General features: G+C 51.0%; 1 protein-coding gene across 1 annotated transcript in view; it reads left to right on the forward strand.

Annotated features, from left to right (window-relative positions):
* ELL (elongation factor for RNA polymerase II) overlaps window positions 1-16,812 on the forward strand; it is a 62,877-nt gene that overhangs the window by 26,028 nt on the left and 20,037 nt on the right. The window contains exons 2-4 of the mRNA XM_006778368.2: window positions 9,758-9,805; window positions 16,056-16,177; window positions 16,526-16,689. Coding sequence (XP_006778431.1) covers window positions 9,758-9,805; window positions 16,056-16,177; window positions 16,526-16,689 — 334 coding nt within the window. The remainder of the gene's footprint in view (window positions 1-9,757; window positions 9,806-16,055; window positions 16,178-16,525; window positions 16,690-16,812) is intronic.

A 16,812-nucleotide genomic window follows, 5' to 3' on the forward strand; every position in this document is an offset into this window, starting at 1 on the left:
TGTGCTAAAGCATACTAGAGTTGATGCCATTCACACTGCTATAGTTTGTTGCCTGTATTTGTAACTAAGGAAATTCTAAGTTTCATTTGGTGGAAATAGATGTGTTTTTTCTTCCTACCCAAATTCAAGGACAGCTCAAGTTTGAGGTGTGTCCTCTGGACTTCCTCCAATGCAGGGGGCCCTTAGGAGCTGTCCTGAGCAGGGGGCCTCTGTAAGCTGCTATGACGGATGAGGACACTTCTGAGTCTCAGTCTTGAAACAAGGTTCCTCTGAGAGGCAGGTGACCCTATGGCTGTGGCTGGAGCAGGCCAAGTGGAACCTGGAGCCTCTTGTGGAGCCAGAATTTCAGAGGGTTCAGAGAAGGGCAGGGTTGGGTCGAGAGCCAGGGCCAAGAGCCCTGGCACTATAATTAAGAACTGTAATGCATTTGAGACCATTGCAAAAGGCAGTTTCTGAGTCTGTCTGAATTAGGCTTTTCCAGAGAAACAGAAACAATTTGAGGAGGGGAGACTTATTTCAAGGAATTGACTCATGCGATCATGGCTGTTGAGAAGTCAGAAATCTGTAGGGCAGACTGACAGGCTGGAGATAGGCTGATGTATCTATAGTCCAAAGGTGGGCTGGAGGCAGTATTTCTTTCTCCTCCAGGGCACCTTGATCTTTTTCTCTCAAGGCCTTTTACTGATTGGATGAAGCCCACCCACATGGAGGGTAATCTGCTTTACTCAGAGTATGTTGGTTTAAATGTTCGTCTCATCTAGGAAACTCTTTCACCCAACATCTAGACTGCTATTTGACCAAAGAACTGGGTTCCATGGCCCAGTTGACACAATTTACCATCACACTGCCGATGTTACCGTAGACATGTAAATAAGTGTAGTAGGAGAAGGCAGGGCTCCTGCTTACACTGGATGCTGAGGCCAGCAGAGATAGGAACTGCATTTTATGGCCGCCACTGTGAAGCTGTGGACAGCGGGGCTGGGGAATAGGCATCTGCTGTCAGCTGTTTGAGGAGAAGGCAGGCTGAATAGAGTAGCCCTGCCCAGATGGGCAGAGTTAACAGCCCACTGTGGGCAGACAGACCCCAAGGGCTTCTGCCTGGGGTGCTTCTTGGGCTACAGTCACCACCTCGAGGCATATAGCTGAAACACTGTGTGTTCCTCTCTCTTCTCTGAAATCAGTAAAAAATATATTTAAATAAATAAATAAAATAAAATGTCATTGTCCTAAAATGACAAAGAACAGCTGAGGAACTTCCAGATTAAAGGTAGCTGACAAGACAGGCGGTTCTGCTGTGTACCAGTCTCCACACAGGAGGGAGAGCAATGCAAGGACATTGCTAAGCCATGTGACAGTGTGGAAAGTAGACAGTGGCACAGTGTCCTGTCAGGAATGAATATAGTGAAGCTGGTGGCTGCCATGTGATTACAGTGAGAATACCTTCACTCCTTTGCTCAGCAGAGCTCCAGCTGCCTCCTGGTTTCTTGTGGGGGCAGAGGGAGGGAAGGGGGCAGCTTTTAGGAAAATACCTGAAGCTTATTTTGTCGGTTTGAGCCAAGACCAGTTACTGTGTGTGTATGTGTGTGTTAATTCTCACCAAAGATATTTTATTTATTTATTTATGAGAGTGGAAGAAGAGAAGAGGGGGAAAGAGAGAGAGAAAGAAACATCAATGTGAGAGAGAGACATCTATTAGTTGCCTCCTGCATGCGCCCTGACTAGGGCCGGGGAAGGAACCTGCAACCCAGGTACCTACTCTTTTTTTTTAAATTACTCATTTTTAATAAAGTTTTATTGATTTCAGAGAGGAAGGGAGAGGGAGAGAGAGATAAAAACATCAGTGATAAGAGAGAATCACTGATTGGCTGCCTCCTGCATACCCCCCCACACTGGGGATAGAGTTTGCAATCGGGCATGTGCCCTGACTTCCTGGTTCATAGGTTGACGCTCAACCACTGAGCCACACTGGCTGGGCCCAGGTACCTACTCTTGACCGGGAATCAAACCCAGTACCCTTGAGTCCACAGGCTGACGCACTATCCACTGAGCAAAACTGGCTAAGGTGTCATTGATATTTCTATCTCTCTCTCCCTCTCCTCTCCTCTCTATGAAATCAATAAAAATCATATTAAAAAAAAAACACAATAAAAATCTCTCCAAATCTGATGATAGAAAAATGACCCAGTTTTTAAAAATATGTTTGAGATTTGTGCAGTTTCATCAAAGAATATATAAGAATGACATATTAGTCCATGTAAAGATTGTCCATGTTATTAGTCATTAAGGAAATGCAAATTAAAGCTATAATGAGCCCTGGTCGGTGTTCAGTGGTTAGAGCGTTGGCCTGCACACCAAAGGGTCATGGGTTTGATTCCTGGTTAAGGGCACGTACCTGGGTTGCAGATTCTAACCCCAGCCCCAGTAGGGGCGCATGTGGCAAGCAACCAATCTATATGTTTCTCTCCTCCTCTTCCCCTTCCTCCCTCCCTTCCACTCGCTCTAAAAATCAATGGAAAAGAATATCCTCAGGTGAGGATTAACAAAAAATAAAGAAAAAAATAATCTACAAGGAGATATTACTTCATATCTCTCAGAATGGCTCAAATAAAAAACCTGACAACACTAAATACTGACATGGATGGGGAGCAGCTGGAGCTCTCCTTCATTGCTGGTGGGAATGCAAATGGTGCAGCCACTCTGGAAGAAGTTTGGCACTTTCTCATGAAGTTACACATACATTTATCATAGGACCTAGCAGTCACACTCCTGGGTGCTCACCAAGTGAAACGAAAACTCATGTCCATACAGAAACCTGTACATGAATGTTTATGGCAGCTTTACTCATTAGTCCCCCGAACTGGAAATGACCCAGTGTCCTCAGTCGGCAAATAGATGAGCACACTGGTATAATACAGTGGTTAGTACTTAAGCAGTAATAGGAATGGACTTCAGTGATAGTAACATGGACTCATCTCAAAGGCATTATGCTAAGTGTGTGTGTGGTCACTTGGATAAGGGCCCCCGGTAGATGTCCAGGTCTTAACCCTTGGAGCCTATGAATGTGACCTCACATGGAAACAGGACTTTGCAGGTGTGATTAAGTTAAGGATCTTTATATTGGGAGGCCAAATGTAATCCCAAGTGACCTTATAAGAGAGAGGCAGAGAGAGTTGACAGACAAGAAGAGAAGATGATGTGACCACAGAGGCAGAGATGGGGGTGATTCTGCCTCAGCCAAGGATACCTGGAGTCCCCAAACTTGGAAGAAGCGAAAGCTTCTCCCCTGAGCCTCTGAAAGGAGTGCAGCCATGCAGGATTTGGGCCCACGGACTGATTTCAGATTTCTGGCCTCCCAGACTGTAAGAGACTAAACTTGTTGTTTTAAACCACCAAGTTTGTGGTAATTTGTTACAACAGCCACAGAAAAGAAATGCAGTATGATTCCATTTACATGACCTTCTGGAGAAGGTGCGGCATTAGGGATAGAAAACAGTGGAGATGGGGGTGGGGTGGGGATGGAGTACCAGTGGGCATGCTGAATTCCAGCGGAAAGCAAGATGGCCAGTACAGCATGCTGACTGTGTTTACTTGCTGACCCAGGAAGAAAACAAATGTGTGGGAGGGTGGCAGGCCACAGTGTCAGGTGATTTGCACTTGTTTTTCTAATCCTTAAGGTTTCTTAAAAACTTTTCCCTAAGCTTCCTATACACCTTCATGTGCTGTGCTGGCCCGTGGGTCAGTCCTGATTGACACCTGGCTTGTAGCTGCTTGGAGTCCCTTTTTTTGCTAATATGTGTCTGCCTGTCCATAATGATGAATGTGCTGCCAAGGGGAGGGGCTGACTTGGACCCCTGTTTAGGCCCTGTTCAGGTTTCCCAGCTCAGCCCTGAGCCGGCCACATCCAGTAGACTGACCTTCTGGGTACATATCCCATACCTTCCTCCGTGTCTGTGGTTCATGGAAATGGCCCCTCATGGTCGCAGACACCATCTGAACTCTCCATGTCCTCAGTGTCCCGCTCAGAACCTGCCAGGAAGCGTTAGGGAGGGTTCCTGAAAGGCATTTCCTAATCCTCTGTTCTTTACTGGAAAGGAGGGGAAAGTTGCCAGGAGGTCTGCAGCCAGGCCTTTGCTCCAGACTTCACCTCCCCCTTTCCTGGCCACACTCCACTCACGAAGGTTAGGGCCTAGCCCTGCAGGATCACACAGGCTCTCTTTAAAGAGGAACAGATGCTTTCCCTTGTATTACTTTCCATGGACACCTTTGGGTTACGGGGGTGACGGGGTGGGTCAGGCCAGGTATACAGCAGGGAATGCACTGCCTGGGCGGTGTTGACACTGTGTCTACTGGGCATTTCAGGACTTGGGTGCTGTTTCCCATGCACAGCCTGTGTCGGGTGTCCCAGGGCTGCATCCAGATTAAGCCAGTCCTTGCTAGATCTGTTTTGTGCACCATGGGGTCTTTTCTGTGTGCACTTTTATTTTAAACCTTTCACATGGGTATGTTCACACATAGACAGAATAGAGAATAATGACATTCCGTGAGCCGTCACCCAGCCTCACCCTCTGTGAGCATCTCACCGAGCATTTTTTTTAAAAATATGTTTTTATTGATTTTTTTTTGAGAGAGGGAGAGAAACATCGATGTGAAAGAGAAACATTGATCAGCTGCCTCCTGCATGTACCCCGACTAGGGATCGAGGTTGCAACCTGGGCAAGTCCCTGACTGGGAATTGAATTGTCAACTTTTCGTGCACAGGACAGTGCTCAACCAGCCACACCGGCCAGGACTGAGGAGCATTTTTAAAAACAATCCCACATGTCTATCCATTTTGCCCATGTCCTTTTAATGACAATATTGAATATTAACAGATATGGACTGGTTTTTGTAGATACACCCTCAGTGCAGCTCCATGAGAGCACTGAGGCTCACCCCCTGGCACCCTGCCAGCTGTCTCCACGGGGTCTTCAACTGTGTCTGGGTCAAGCCAGGGCCATGTAGAGCCACTTGTGATGTGCATGCCAAGTGTGTGGTACTCTGTAGCACTCCATCATTCTTCCCCTTGTGCCATCTACCTATTGAGGAAACCAACAGGTTGGTCCTATGGAATTTTTTGCGTTCTGCCCTGATGATCGATCATTCTCCCCTTGCTTTCCTCATGGCATTGATCAGCTCAGGGCTCCTTAGCCGTAGCCTGCTGACTCCTGGGGCAGGCTCATTCTTTACTGTGGGGGCCATCCTATGCACTGTGGGTGCTAGGCAGTATTCCTGCCTCCTCCCACCAGGTGACAACCAAAAGTGTCCTTTGGGGCAGAATCACCCACCATCATGAGTGTAACTGTGCCTCACCCACTGGCTTTCTGTGAACCTGTAGCTGGACCTGGACATGGATTTCATAAGCCACTTCCTATTGCCCCATCCTTTAAGGCTCTTCTCCATGGGTAGAGATAAGGGGATTCTGACCATCTTGAGTTCCTTCTCATCCTTGACCCATCTTATGGGAGAGGGTTCTTAGGCAGGCATTTGTGCCTCCTCCTATGGGGCCACCCAGCTCCCTGGCTGTCACCTATCCTGTACGCTCCCCATTTTCTCTCACACACATGGCCGTCTTTCCTACCCCCCCCCCCCCCCCCCCCCCCCAAAAGGGAGCTGCCAGGGGGCCAAATGATTGCAGAGCACAAATGTCCCTGCCTCATTGCATTGAGGCCTCCTTACTACCTGCTCTGCTAGGCCTCCCTGCTTACTCCCTGGCTTGGCTGATGTGCGGCACCAGTAGTGATCCTTGTCCTGAGCAGCTTCCAACTTCATACCCATTTGAGACTAGTGGGAGATGGTACATTGCCATGCGGGGACCTGACAGGTGCAGTGTGGGGCTGGGCTTCCTGGGCTAGCCTGCTGCTCAGGAGACACGGCATTGGATGGTTTAAAAGCGGGTATGTGTGACCTTTGAGCCTGCATTGGGAATGGCATAACTCCCCCCTCCCCCGAGAGTCTGAGGAGACTTGGGCATTGTTGTGATGCCTGAAGTGCAGCCCATTCAGGTACCAAGGTCACAGGTGTGGAGGCAGCAGTGCAGTGCATAGGGGTATCCAGGGCAGTTACATTACCTGGTGCCTTGATAATTTTGGTCTGAGGGCCGATCCAGAAGCCGCTGAGGCAACAGGGAAATGAGTACAGGCAATGTCCAGGCCAGTGCATCAGATCCTGTTGGTCCTAGGATGCTGCCTTCTATGCTGCTGCGTAGATAAGGTAACAGGGCAACACTCCACCCCCTAACCTCATGAGCTGTCGGCCCCTGCAGGGAGCAGACAGCCAGGCCATGATGGCCATGTTGCCATGGGAAGCACCTGAACCTCTATGATGGAGTGATGCTGGCCCTACCATGAAGGAACCTCTGATTTGGGCTCTGGCTGCTAGCTCAGAAGACACGGTTGGTGCCACACCCAACTTCTGGGAGCCCACAAGTTTGAGCCCGGACACCACCACTGCTTTTCGTTTGCACCATGCCTTCTCACATTTGGTTGTGTGTGTCCAAATCTTGCACTTTGTTATTCTTATCTGTGTCTCAGACTGTCAATGATCTTTTACAGAAATGTAACTTACTCTTTCATATTCATAGAGGGGTTCACCATGCCCAGTGCTCTTCATCATCTGTGAGATCCTCATCTCCATTTGATGTCACTCCCTCCTCCTGAAGAACTTCCAGAACCTTCCTTGTAGTGCAGATTTGCTATAAACATACTCTCGGCTTTTGTCTCTCTGGACAAGTCTCTATTTTACTTTCTGTTTTCACTGGATATAGAATTCTAGGTTGGCAGTTTTCTACCCTCAGCCCTTTAAAGATATACCTGTTATTGTCAATGGCTAGACAGGAAGCCTGTGGGGAGTCACCCAAGTGCATGTGTGAGAGTAGGAGTGAAATACTCTGTTGTTGAGAATGACTTGGTCCTGCTGGAGGGAAGAGACACCAGACAAGCCCATGTGGCCAGGAGCCTGGCTCTATAATGACAGCCAGGCTGTGTGGGGACATGCACTTGAGGCCGGCCCTCCCAACATTACAGAGAAAGTGGGGGCTTTTAGGCCTCTTGCCTGACTTTTCCAGTGTCAAGTGTGTCCTTCTCATTGTCCTTGGGGAATGAGTGACCTTGAAAGAAAAGAGTCTTCCAGAGAAGTTACTTGGCAGCTATGAAGCCAGTTAAATGCTTCACTGGATGGCCCACAGGGAGCGTGTGGTTGGAGGAGGGTGGACCAGCATGTGTGAGTAGTAGGGCTGCCCTGGTGCAGTTCCTTCACAGGAGACACACCCTGCCTGCTCCTCTCTCTGCTTACCCTAAGTCCAGCCTCACGTAACCATGGAGTCTGGAGCTCAAAGACCTTGCTGTGTGTGTATGGCACACAGTGCTTGCGTCAGCCCCTGCGAATCCCTGCACAGAGGTCTGGGCTGAGAGATCTGGGGGCAAAAGCCAAGACCCATGTGCCCTCTACCACTGTAATGTCCCAAATTTCTGCCCTGGCATTGCACTTGCTGTTCCTTCTGTCAGAAACAGTCTTCCTTCCTGGTTTTGATGATCAGGTGTCAGCAGAGAGCTCGTAATAATGACAGGCAGGCTACTTCGAACTGCCTGTGCTGCCGTGTTCTCATGTCTTCTGCTTCCCTCTCCCCACATATATCATCACTCTTGTGTTAAACGGGCTGACAGATAGGAATCTCTCCCTGCCTGTTGCTCAGAGCCCCCGAGTCTTCAGTAAAGGTCCTCTGTGGGCCTGATCTGCTGACCTGGCACATACTGATCTGCCTTCTGTCTCTTTAGCTTTGCCTTTTCTGGACACATAGATAAATGGACTGATACAGTGCATGGTCTCATGTGTTGCTGCCTCTCACTTAGCCAGTGGTTTCTAGGTTCACCCATATCATGTCCATCAGGAGTTTGTTCCTTTTTATTTTGGGATGGTAGTCTCTTGTTTTTCTGTCTGCCACCTGATGGGCATTTGGATTGTTCCCACTTTTCAGATACTAAGAATAATTCCGCTGTGCACATTTTTGTATAGGTTCTCATATGGACATATCTTTAATTTCTCTTGGCTAATGAATTCCTAGGAGTGGAATTGCTGGGTCATGGAGTAACTCTGTGTTTAACATTTTAAGAAAGCGCCAGACTGTTTTCCACAGCAGCCACACAGTGTACGTTTCCACCAGCCATGCGCTAGGGTTCTAGGGTGTTGTTTGTCTTTCCTGTTTAGCCATTCTGATAGGCGCACAGTTTGCATTTCATCGATGGGTAACAGCACTGAGCACCTTCTCATCTGCTCAGTGGCCATCTTTTCATGTCTTTAACCTAATTCCAAGCAGAGGCCACTTACATGTTGTATCTCCAAGGGCCCTGCCAGGACGAGACCCTTATGGGTGGTGTGTTTCTCATTCTTGACTGGCAGCCTAGGCAGGGGTCAGATCAAGGTCGTGGGTCGGATCAGCTGGTCCTGAGTCTACTTTGAAAGGAGCCTGACCCCTGTCTCAACAGCACCATGGCCTCTGGATGTCCCTTTCTGACAGCCTAGCAGTGTGGGTGATGTGTTCAGAAGTTTGGGGTGGTTTCTGGGGCATCAGATCCCATGGAGGTAAGTGCTAGTGCATGGAGTGACCCCTCGGGTCTGCTTCAGACAGCAGAGTCTTTTGAGATTCTCAGCAAAAGAGGAGGCTCCTGGTAAACAAAGGGGTTGCGTGTGTGGCCCTCATGTCCAAGCTAGCTGAGCCGTCTCCCTCACATGCCCACAGCCGTCAGCCCAGTGGCTGATGGACCTGCCTATTAAATCCCAGGCTTTGCCTGTTGGTTGTTTCTCCCCATGAGGGTGGAGCCACTCGACTACTCAGAGCTACTCCACCTCCCCAGGGCATGCTATGGGCCTGACATTCTGGGTGGGGAGCTGTCAGGCAGCCACTCAGGGAGGTACTGGGTTGGTAGGGAAGTATCCCTTACTCTAAGTGGGGCCAGGGTGGAGGCCAGAGTGGTGGGCTCGGTGATGGAGGTTTGAAGAGCCCAGTACCCCACTGCCATGTGGAAGAGGCAGGGTCCTATGGGTTTGGGGGATGAGAGAGGGGGTCATGGTGACAAGCCAGGGCCACATACTACTGTGGTGTCTGCTACTCAGAAGGTGGGTGTTCTGGGCCCAAGGTTAGAAGAGTAGGTGAAGCCCTCTATCTGTATTCACATTCTTTTAAAATTCCACCACAAGGCTGATATCCGAATACCTGAAGCTTCAAGTATTTATTTTGAGTTTTTACTATTTATTTTTTTATGACGTTTGGAAATTCTGCCACCCCTAGCACAGTGACAGACTGCTCTAAAACTGTGACATGGGAGCTAGGCAGGTTTTGGGCTTCATTCTGCCAATGGGAGGCCAGAGTCACATCATCAGCCTGCCTCCTGGCCAGTGATGCTCGCCCACCCTGATTTCCATCTGGAGGTGGTGTTTGTGAGGCAGGGTGGCCTGGGCTTGTGATGGGTTTGGGAGACCAGTGAGGGGCTGCTTACTGCCTGTGTCTCCACTCTTGGCCACACAATGACCCTCAGCCCCAGTCCCCATGCCAGTCAAGGGAACTCATATTGATCCTTCAAAACCCTACTTTGGTGACCTTTCCTGTAGTTTTCAGATGTTGTGTTCTCTCTCACCTTTCCTGAGCTCACGGTCTTTACCCTGCTCCTTAGCCAACCGGATGTGAGGCTCTGGATTTATAGGTATCTTTTGTGTTTTTTTGCAGGATTCTGTTTCACTGAGACCATCAATTCGATTTCAAGGAAGCCAAGGGGTGAGTCGTTTTTGTGTTACTCATATGTGGAATTGTGGGACTGGTTCAGTCCGAGGCCTGTCATGACTTGTTGGGCACAGCAGCATTTGGTCCCTTCCACCTCCATTCCAGCCCCCAGGCCAGGCTAAGCTCCACCTCTAGATGTGCCCAGGCTGGTCCAGGGGCCTACAAGTGGTCATCTGTGAGCAGAAGAAAGGTATCCTGTCTAGCACCCCCCAGGATCCTTCCCTTCCTTCCTATAGCAGATTCATACTTGGCTCCCAGGCCCCAATACACATTCTGACTCAGTCTCTGAGCTAATTCAAAGCTGTGGCCCCAGAGCCCAAGCAGTGTCCCTCTATGGACCCAGGACCATGGGTGTTTGTCTCATTTTGGTACTGAGTTGGGGAGTTACAGAAACTCAGCATTCCCATTTTATTATGAAATGTACTTTATTCTAAATGAACATGTTAATAGAAAAATCAGGGAGTGAAAGAAAGGGCAAGTTGTTCACAATCCTTGCCCTCCGGCCTTAGGACCACTCATCAGTACCTCCCACCCACCAAACACTCCTCGGAGCACTAGTTTTTCTTCTAGTCTTTATTACAAGTCTTTGTTTCTTATCTCAAGAGTTGCCACATGTGTCTACGTCAGTTTCCACTTGAGAGATCTGTGGATTTCACCGAGCCAGGATGCTCCATAGAGGAAGCCTGTAGGGCAGTGATGGCGAACCTTTTGAGCTCGGCGTGTCAGCATTTTGAAAAACCCTAACTTAACTCTGGTGCCGTGTCACATATAGAAATGTTTTGATATTTGCAACCATAGGAAAACAAAGACTTATATTTTTGATATTTATTTTATATATTTAAATGCCATTTAACAAAGAAAAATCAACCAAAAAACTGAGTTCGCGTGTCACCTCTGACACGTGTGTCAGGTTCGCCATCACTGCTGTAGGCGATGGTGCGTGTGCAGAGACAGAGATACCAGATACGCTGTGGGCAGGCAGGGGCCAGTGCCACGATGCAGCACGGCTTCTTCCTTCTCAGGGAGACTCACTCTCCCTCTTCACACCTTCAGCTGATTGGGAGAGGCCCACCCAGACCATTGCGGGTCCTCTCCTTTATTTAGAGTCAGCTGGTCGTGGATACCTACAGACCACCTCCACACACACCCAGATTAGCCCTTATGGGGGTCACTGGGGCTGCGGCCTGGCCAGGGACACACAAACTGACCAACACATTGAAACCAGTGAAGGTTGGCAAGACACCCAAAGGCCCAGACAACCCCCAATCCCCTGTGGCTTCTTGAGGACATCCGTGCCTTCATTGGCCCCATCAGAGTCTTGTGGTCACCCTTTTGCCACCTCCCTTTATTCTTCTTGAGACATTTCTCCAGGGGTGTCGGTGGGGCTGCCCTGGTCCCTCAGCCCCTTTCGGAAGATGAGACCTGTGCACAGAAGGGACCACTGAGGTCAGTGTTCACTTTCCACTACTCACAGATGCTCCATGAGGTTCTCCTGGGCCATGCCCTATGTCCCCCTAATTCCTACGGAAAGCCTGAGAGCCACATCCATTCTAGAAGTGGGATCTCAACACCTTAGTTTTAGAATCATGTTTTGTCCACTTTTTCTTCCTCCTTGGCTTTCTTTTGCTTCACAGAGTATCTAGAGTAGCCGTGGGCAAACTACGGCCCGCGGGCCGGATCCGGCCCGTTTGAAATGAATAAAACTAAAAAAAAAAAAAAAAAAAAAAAAAGACCGTCCCCTTTTATGTAATGATGTTTACTTTGAATTTATATTAGTTCACACAAATACTCCATCCATGCTTTTGTTCCGGCCCTCCAGTCCAGTTTAAGAACCCATTGTGGCCCTCGAGTCAAAAAGTTTGCCCACCCCTGATCTAGAGGGTTTCAGCGTGGAGGCGCTGTGTTGCAGCTCCAGGCAGTCCAGGCCATGATTTTTCACCAGGAGGCTCTTCCCTGTGGGAGCCTGTGTGAGGGCTGGATGGTCTGTGTGACGTGGGGTGTGTTGTTTTTTCCCCAGCTTGCTGCATAGAGTCAGGCACTGGGTCTGCCCCCGTGACATCTGTACCTCCTCCTCCTCCTCCTGGGCATTGATGGGACATGTCCCCCTCCCCCCAGCCAGGTGTGAAAGGCTTGGCCTGGTGCCAGGCTGCATGTGCACAATCACTCAGACTGGCAGGGAGGAGGTAGGGTGCCTTGGTTCTCTCCTCCCACTTCTCCTGGTCACTCCATTGCATGTGCACAGCTGGGCCTACATGTTCCTGAGAAGTAAGGAGGGGGTTTTGCTCTGTGCACAGCATCTGCAAGGTTGGAAATGGAACAGGATGTGGGGTGTGCATGGGGGAGCAGGAGGCCAGTGGAGCTGGATGGAACAGGCTCTTTAGGGACATGGGCTGCTTCAGTGTTCAGGGACCCACTCCCCAGAGGTCCATCAAGCTAACAGACTGAAGATTGAGACCCTATCTGTAGGCTCCTTAGCTCGGGGACCTTGGCCAATTTCCCCTTTGTCCCTCAGCCTCTACAAGATAGGGACCTTGTTCGCCGAGAGCAGTGGTCGGCGAACTGCGGCTCACGAGCCACACGCGGGCGGCTCTTTGGCCCCTTGAGTGTGGCTCTTCCACAAAATACTGATTTCTGTGCATGGACCACGAAGTTTCAGTCGCACTGTTCGTGCGTGCCCGCACGTGATATTTTGTGGAAGAGCCACACCCTGGGGGCCAAAGAGCCGCAGTTTGCCCACCACTGGCCTAGAGCAAGCATGTCAAATTTGCGGCAGGCTGTGAGTTTGACATGCTTGACCTAGAGGGTCTTACGTAAATTAACGTAGCTTTTGGAGAACCAGTGTACTCCCTGTGGCACAGGATGAGCTCACTCTTGGCTCCTGGTGCTCTCCCCCCTCAGACATGAATGTGGTTCCGCTGGCATAGGGTCACAGCATCAACGTACCTCCTGGGTGGCTGTTGGGCCCATCCCCACCACCTCCAGCCCAGGCTGGGGCTTGCTGCCAGACTGGCCCTGTAGCACCCTCTGGTGGCCACGGTCGCCCTGTGCACTCTGCAGCATTCACCACATTCCTTGGTTGGCTAGGCCCCACCTGAATGTATCTGGCCTCCGGGACTGTGTCTTCTGGAGCAAAATACTCACCTGTCCATTTTTCGGGTACGTTTTCACATCTGTGTTCTCTGCGCTCTCAGGGGCACTGAGCTAACTCACTGGTCCTCTGCTGTCAAGGGGTCGATTCTGAGTTGTTAGCCCCTGGCAGCTGGTAAAGCACCCCAGCCTGGCCAGCCCCACTCCAAAACTCTTCCGTTGAATGAAGAAGGAGAGGTAGGGTTTTGTCCTTGGCGTTTCCCTGGGCTGTGGTGGGAAACCACCACAAAGGTCTGTGACCAGCCCTATCAGACCTTGTTCTAGAAATTGCAGCTCATGTGGTGGGAACATGAGCTGCAATTTCTAGAACAAGGTCTGATAGGGCTGGTCACAGACCTTTGGCCGGTGTCTTATGTGTGTAGGAACCATGTCTATTAGGATGAGCTCAAGATTGAGCCACAAGGTGCTTGTTGCTGTGTTATTGGTCCCAGGGATAGTTTGGAAATATCTTAGAAATATCCCTAGAATGGGGTTTATGAGTCTGGAGACATCGTACACCAAAGTTGGGCAGTTGAGACCTTAGGAGCCTGGGGAAAGGGGGCATTGAAGGCGGAGCATTGCTCTTTTGAGCCCCATGGAGAAGGAAGAGAAGAAGGTGCTTAGAAAGGGCCCTGGGTATCTGCCAGGCCAGCAAAAGGGGCTGCTTTGCTCCTAGAAGGCGTGCTTAGCCACAGCAGTAACTCTCCCCAGAACGGTTCCCTGGGAATGAAAACGATGAAGATACAGACAATGGGGCGGAAAGGGCCTGGGGTAGGAGGTGGGGGCAGGCTGGAGGGGGTCAATGGGGGAAAAAGAGAGGGCATATGTAATACTTTCAACAATAAAGAATTTTTTAAAAAATATTAAAAAATGATGAAGAAAACTGATGGTTCCTGATAATCCTTTTGGCAAGAGTGGACCTGGTCAGTGGTGTTTGGCTCCCATATCCACCTGTTTTCCTCTTTTTGCCTGAAGGAATATCCAGTGCTGTCCCCCACCATGCTGCTCCCACCTCCACTAGGGACTTGATTTGTCTCCAGAACTCTCACCTGCACCGCATATAGTGACCTGGGGGAGGGCAGTGGCTGACTTGGGACAGATTTCAAAGAGAGGAGGTGAAAGGCTTCTGGCCAGGACCCCACTAACTGCCGCAGGGGAGCCAGCACCCCCTGCAGGCCTCAGGCCTCAGAGGCACTCAGGGCATCTGAAATGGGAGAAGCATGTTTATTGTTTATTGCTTGTTTTTCTGTCACACAAACACTTGTCCCCATCCCCCATAACCTGGTGTCAGTGCTGCCATCAGACACATCCAAACCCACTACATATACTCAGACCAACTGGTAGCTCTGAGACTGTCCAGAGGGCACATTCATGGCTGCTGCATTTCAGGCCATGTCCTGGAACACATGCCTAGCTCCCTGGCACAGAGACAGCTGCACATTCCTGTGCCGTTTGTGCCCAGTTGGATGGTTTCCTTGCTGGTTCCCAGAGATTGGTAATTATTAACCAGCAACAAACCATTAACCAGAGGATGCCATAGCAGTGGTGCCGCTCCCAGCACACTCTCCTCCCACCCCCAGCTATCCTGAGGACACTGGCCACGGCACCTGTTCACTAGCCAGGACCAGGCTCTCCTGGGCATTATTTCAAGCCCTGTGTCACCCACTGTCCTGCACAGACTGGCCTCTGAGCTCAGTGCTGGGCCCTCTCCTACTCCAGGACAAATTTTGGAAGTGGGCATATGTGCCTAGTGTAAAAGGCCCACACAGCGTGAAAGGGTTACAGTGAAGTGCACGGGGGAAGCACGGTAGCTGCTCCCTGCTCAAGCTTGGGTAGGGCATCTGCAGCGTGGTGAGTGGGCCTCTGCACATGGCCTGGTCCCACCGTCAGCTCTCTGCTGCTTACAGGGAACATTCTGAAGCTGTGATGAGTGGTTTCCTACACCCGTGTCCTTGGGCAGATGTCTGCCCTGTCTTGATCCAGTGTGGGCTGTGCCTGTCACGGCTGTGGCTGCATAGTTGCGGAGTTCCGTTTCCCACCTGCCTATATGAGTGGGGTCGAGTCTGCCTCACGGCTGCATGAGCTGGGGGGCGGGTTAGGTAGGGTGGGAGCTACCCAGGGCCACCAGTACCTTAGAACTCAGGCCGGATTCCCCTCCCTTCCTCTCAGGGGTGACAGTTCAATGGGGACTGACACCCTCTGTGGCCACTGCCCCCTGAGCAGATATAGGCAAGGAAGGAGGAGCCACCCACGTCCAGCCCAGTTTCCCCAGAAACTGCTTTTTATTTTGCCAACTGGTGTGCAGGCTTCCTGCCATGTTCTGGGCAGCTGCATGCTTGGTGTGCATCGGCTGTGGTTGCATCTCCCTGGTGACCCTCAGAAGCCTTGCTCACAGCCACAGGCCAGTGGACAGACACTCAGGTGGAGTTTGCATCCCCATGGAGGAGGTGGAGAGGAGGTCACTAAGCGGGGCAAGGGTCAAAGCTTCTTGGCTGCCCAGCGAGCCCTGCTGGCTGTTGACATTATCTTGTCTCATTCTCTCCCCCGCCACTTTTTTTTGTTAATCCTCACCTGAGGATATTTTTTCCATTGATACTTAGAGCGGAGGGAAGGGGAGAGAGAGAGGGAGAAACATCGATGTGAGACACATTAATTGATTGCCTCCCGCACGTGCCTTGACTGGGGCCAGGGATTGAGTCTGCAATCAAGATATGTGCCCTTGACCAGTGGCCCTGCAGTCTGTGGGCCAATGCTCTAACCACTGAGCAACCAGCTAGGGCTCATTTTACCTTTGAGGATGTCCTTGGCCAGATCTGCCCTTTTTGGTGGGTGAGGAAACTAAATCATCGCCCAGATCTGGGTTCGGTCCCTGCCTCCACGTGTATGTTCCCCGCTCTGTACTTCTCAGACTGTGATGCCATCACCCTTCCCTCTTACATGGGAACAGAGGACCCTGGCATTACTGGGGACAGGTGTGGGGGAACGGCCTAGGGTCCTGTCACTGCCCAAAGCAGAGGTGTTTAAAGCAGAGGTGGACAGTTGGGGTCCAGCGGCTGTTCTGTGCCACGATCCCCTCCATGCTTTGGACTCTCAGTGATGCCCCCTTGTCTCCGTGCAGCACATCTCCATCCCGCAGCCGGACTACCCCTCAGAGGCTCGGATCTTCTCCTTCTACCTCTCCAACATTGGCCGTGACAGCCCCCAGGGCAGTTTCGACTGTATCCAGCAGTACTTATCCAGGTGAGGCCAAGAGGGACTGCCCTGCCTCTCCAGCCTCCCCCTGGGCCCCACCCTCCTATGCAGGTGTTTGCCCACCGCTTTTGGCCCCGTGCCTCCTTCTCCCAGTGCCCCCATACCTCGACTGAGCCCCTCTGGCTGCTTTCATTGTGTCCAGGGTGTAGGTACTTGCATTGTGTCTCTGGCCCAGGGGCCTTGGACCCCTTGTTTCTTCTGGGTAAAGATGTGCCCTGTGGAAACCATACATCAGTGCTGAGCCCTGTTTCCTGGTGGGGGCTGGGGGGCTTGGGCCCAAGACCATATCTCCGTCTCCCAGGTGTTCATCTTAGCTCCTGGCCCCTTGTCTTGCAGCCATGGGGATATACACCTGGACTGCTTGGGTAGCATCCAGGACAAAATCACAGTGTGCGCCACCGATGACTCCTACCAGAAGGCACGGCAGAGCATGGCACAAGCTGAGGAGGAGACACGGAGTCGGAGTACCATCGTCATCAAGCCCGGAGGCCGCTACCTGGGTGAGGACGGGAGCCAGGGGCTTCAACTGTGAGGGCTCCACTTGGGCGGGAGCAGATTATGCCTGACAGGCAGCTGTTGGGGGAGTAGAAGGCATTCAGAGCCTGTCCAGGCCAGGAGCAGGA

The sequence above is a fragment of the Myotis davidii genome, unplaced genomic scaffold (genome assembly GCF_000327345.1).
Source record: "Myotis davidii unplaced genomic scaffold, ASM32734v1 scaffold448, whole genome shotgun sequence".
In the NCBI taxonomy this organism is placed as follows: domain Eukaryota; kingdom Metazoa; phylum Chordata; class Mammalia; order Chiroptera; family Vespertilionidae; genus Myotis; species Myotis davidii.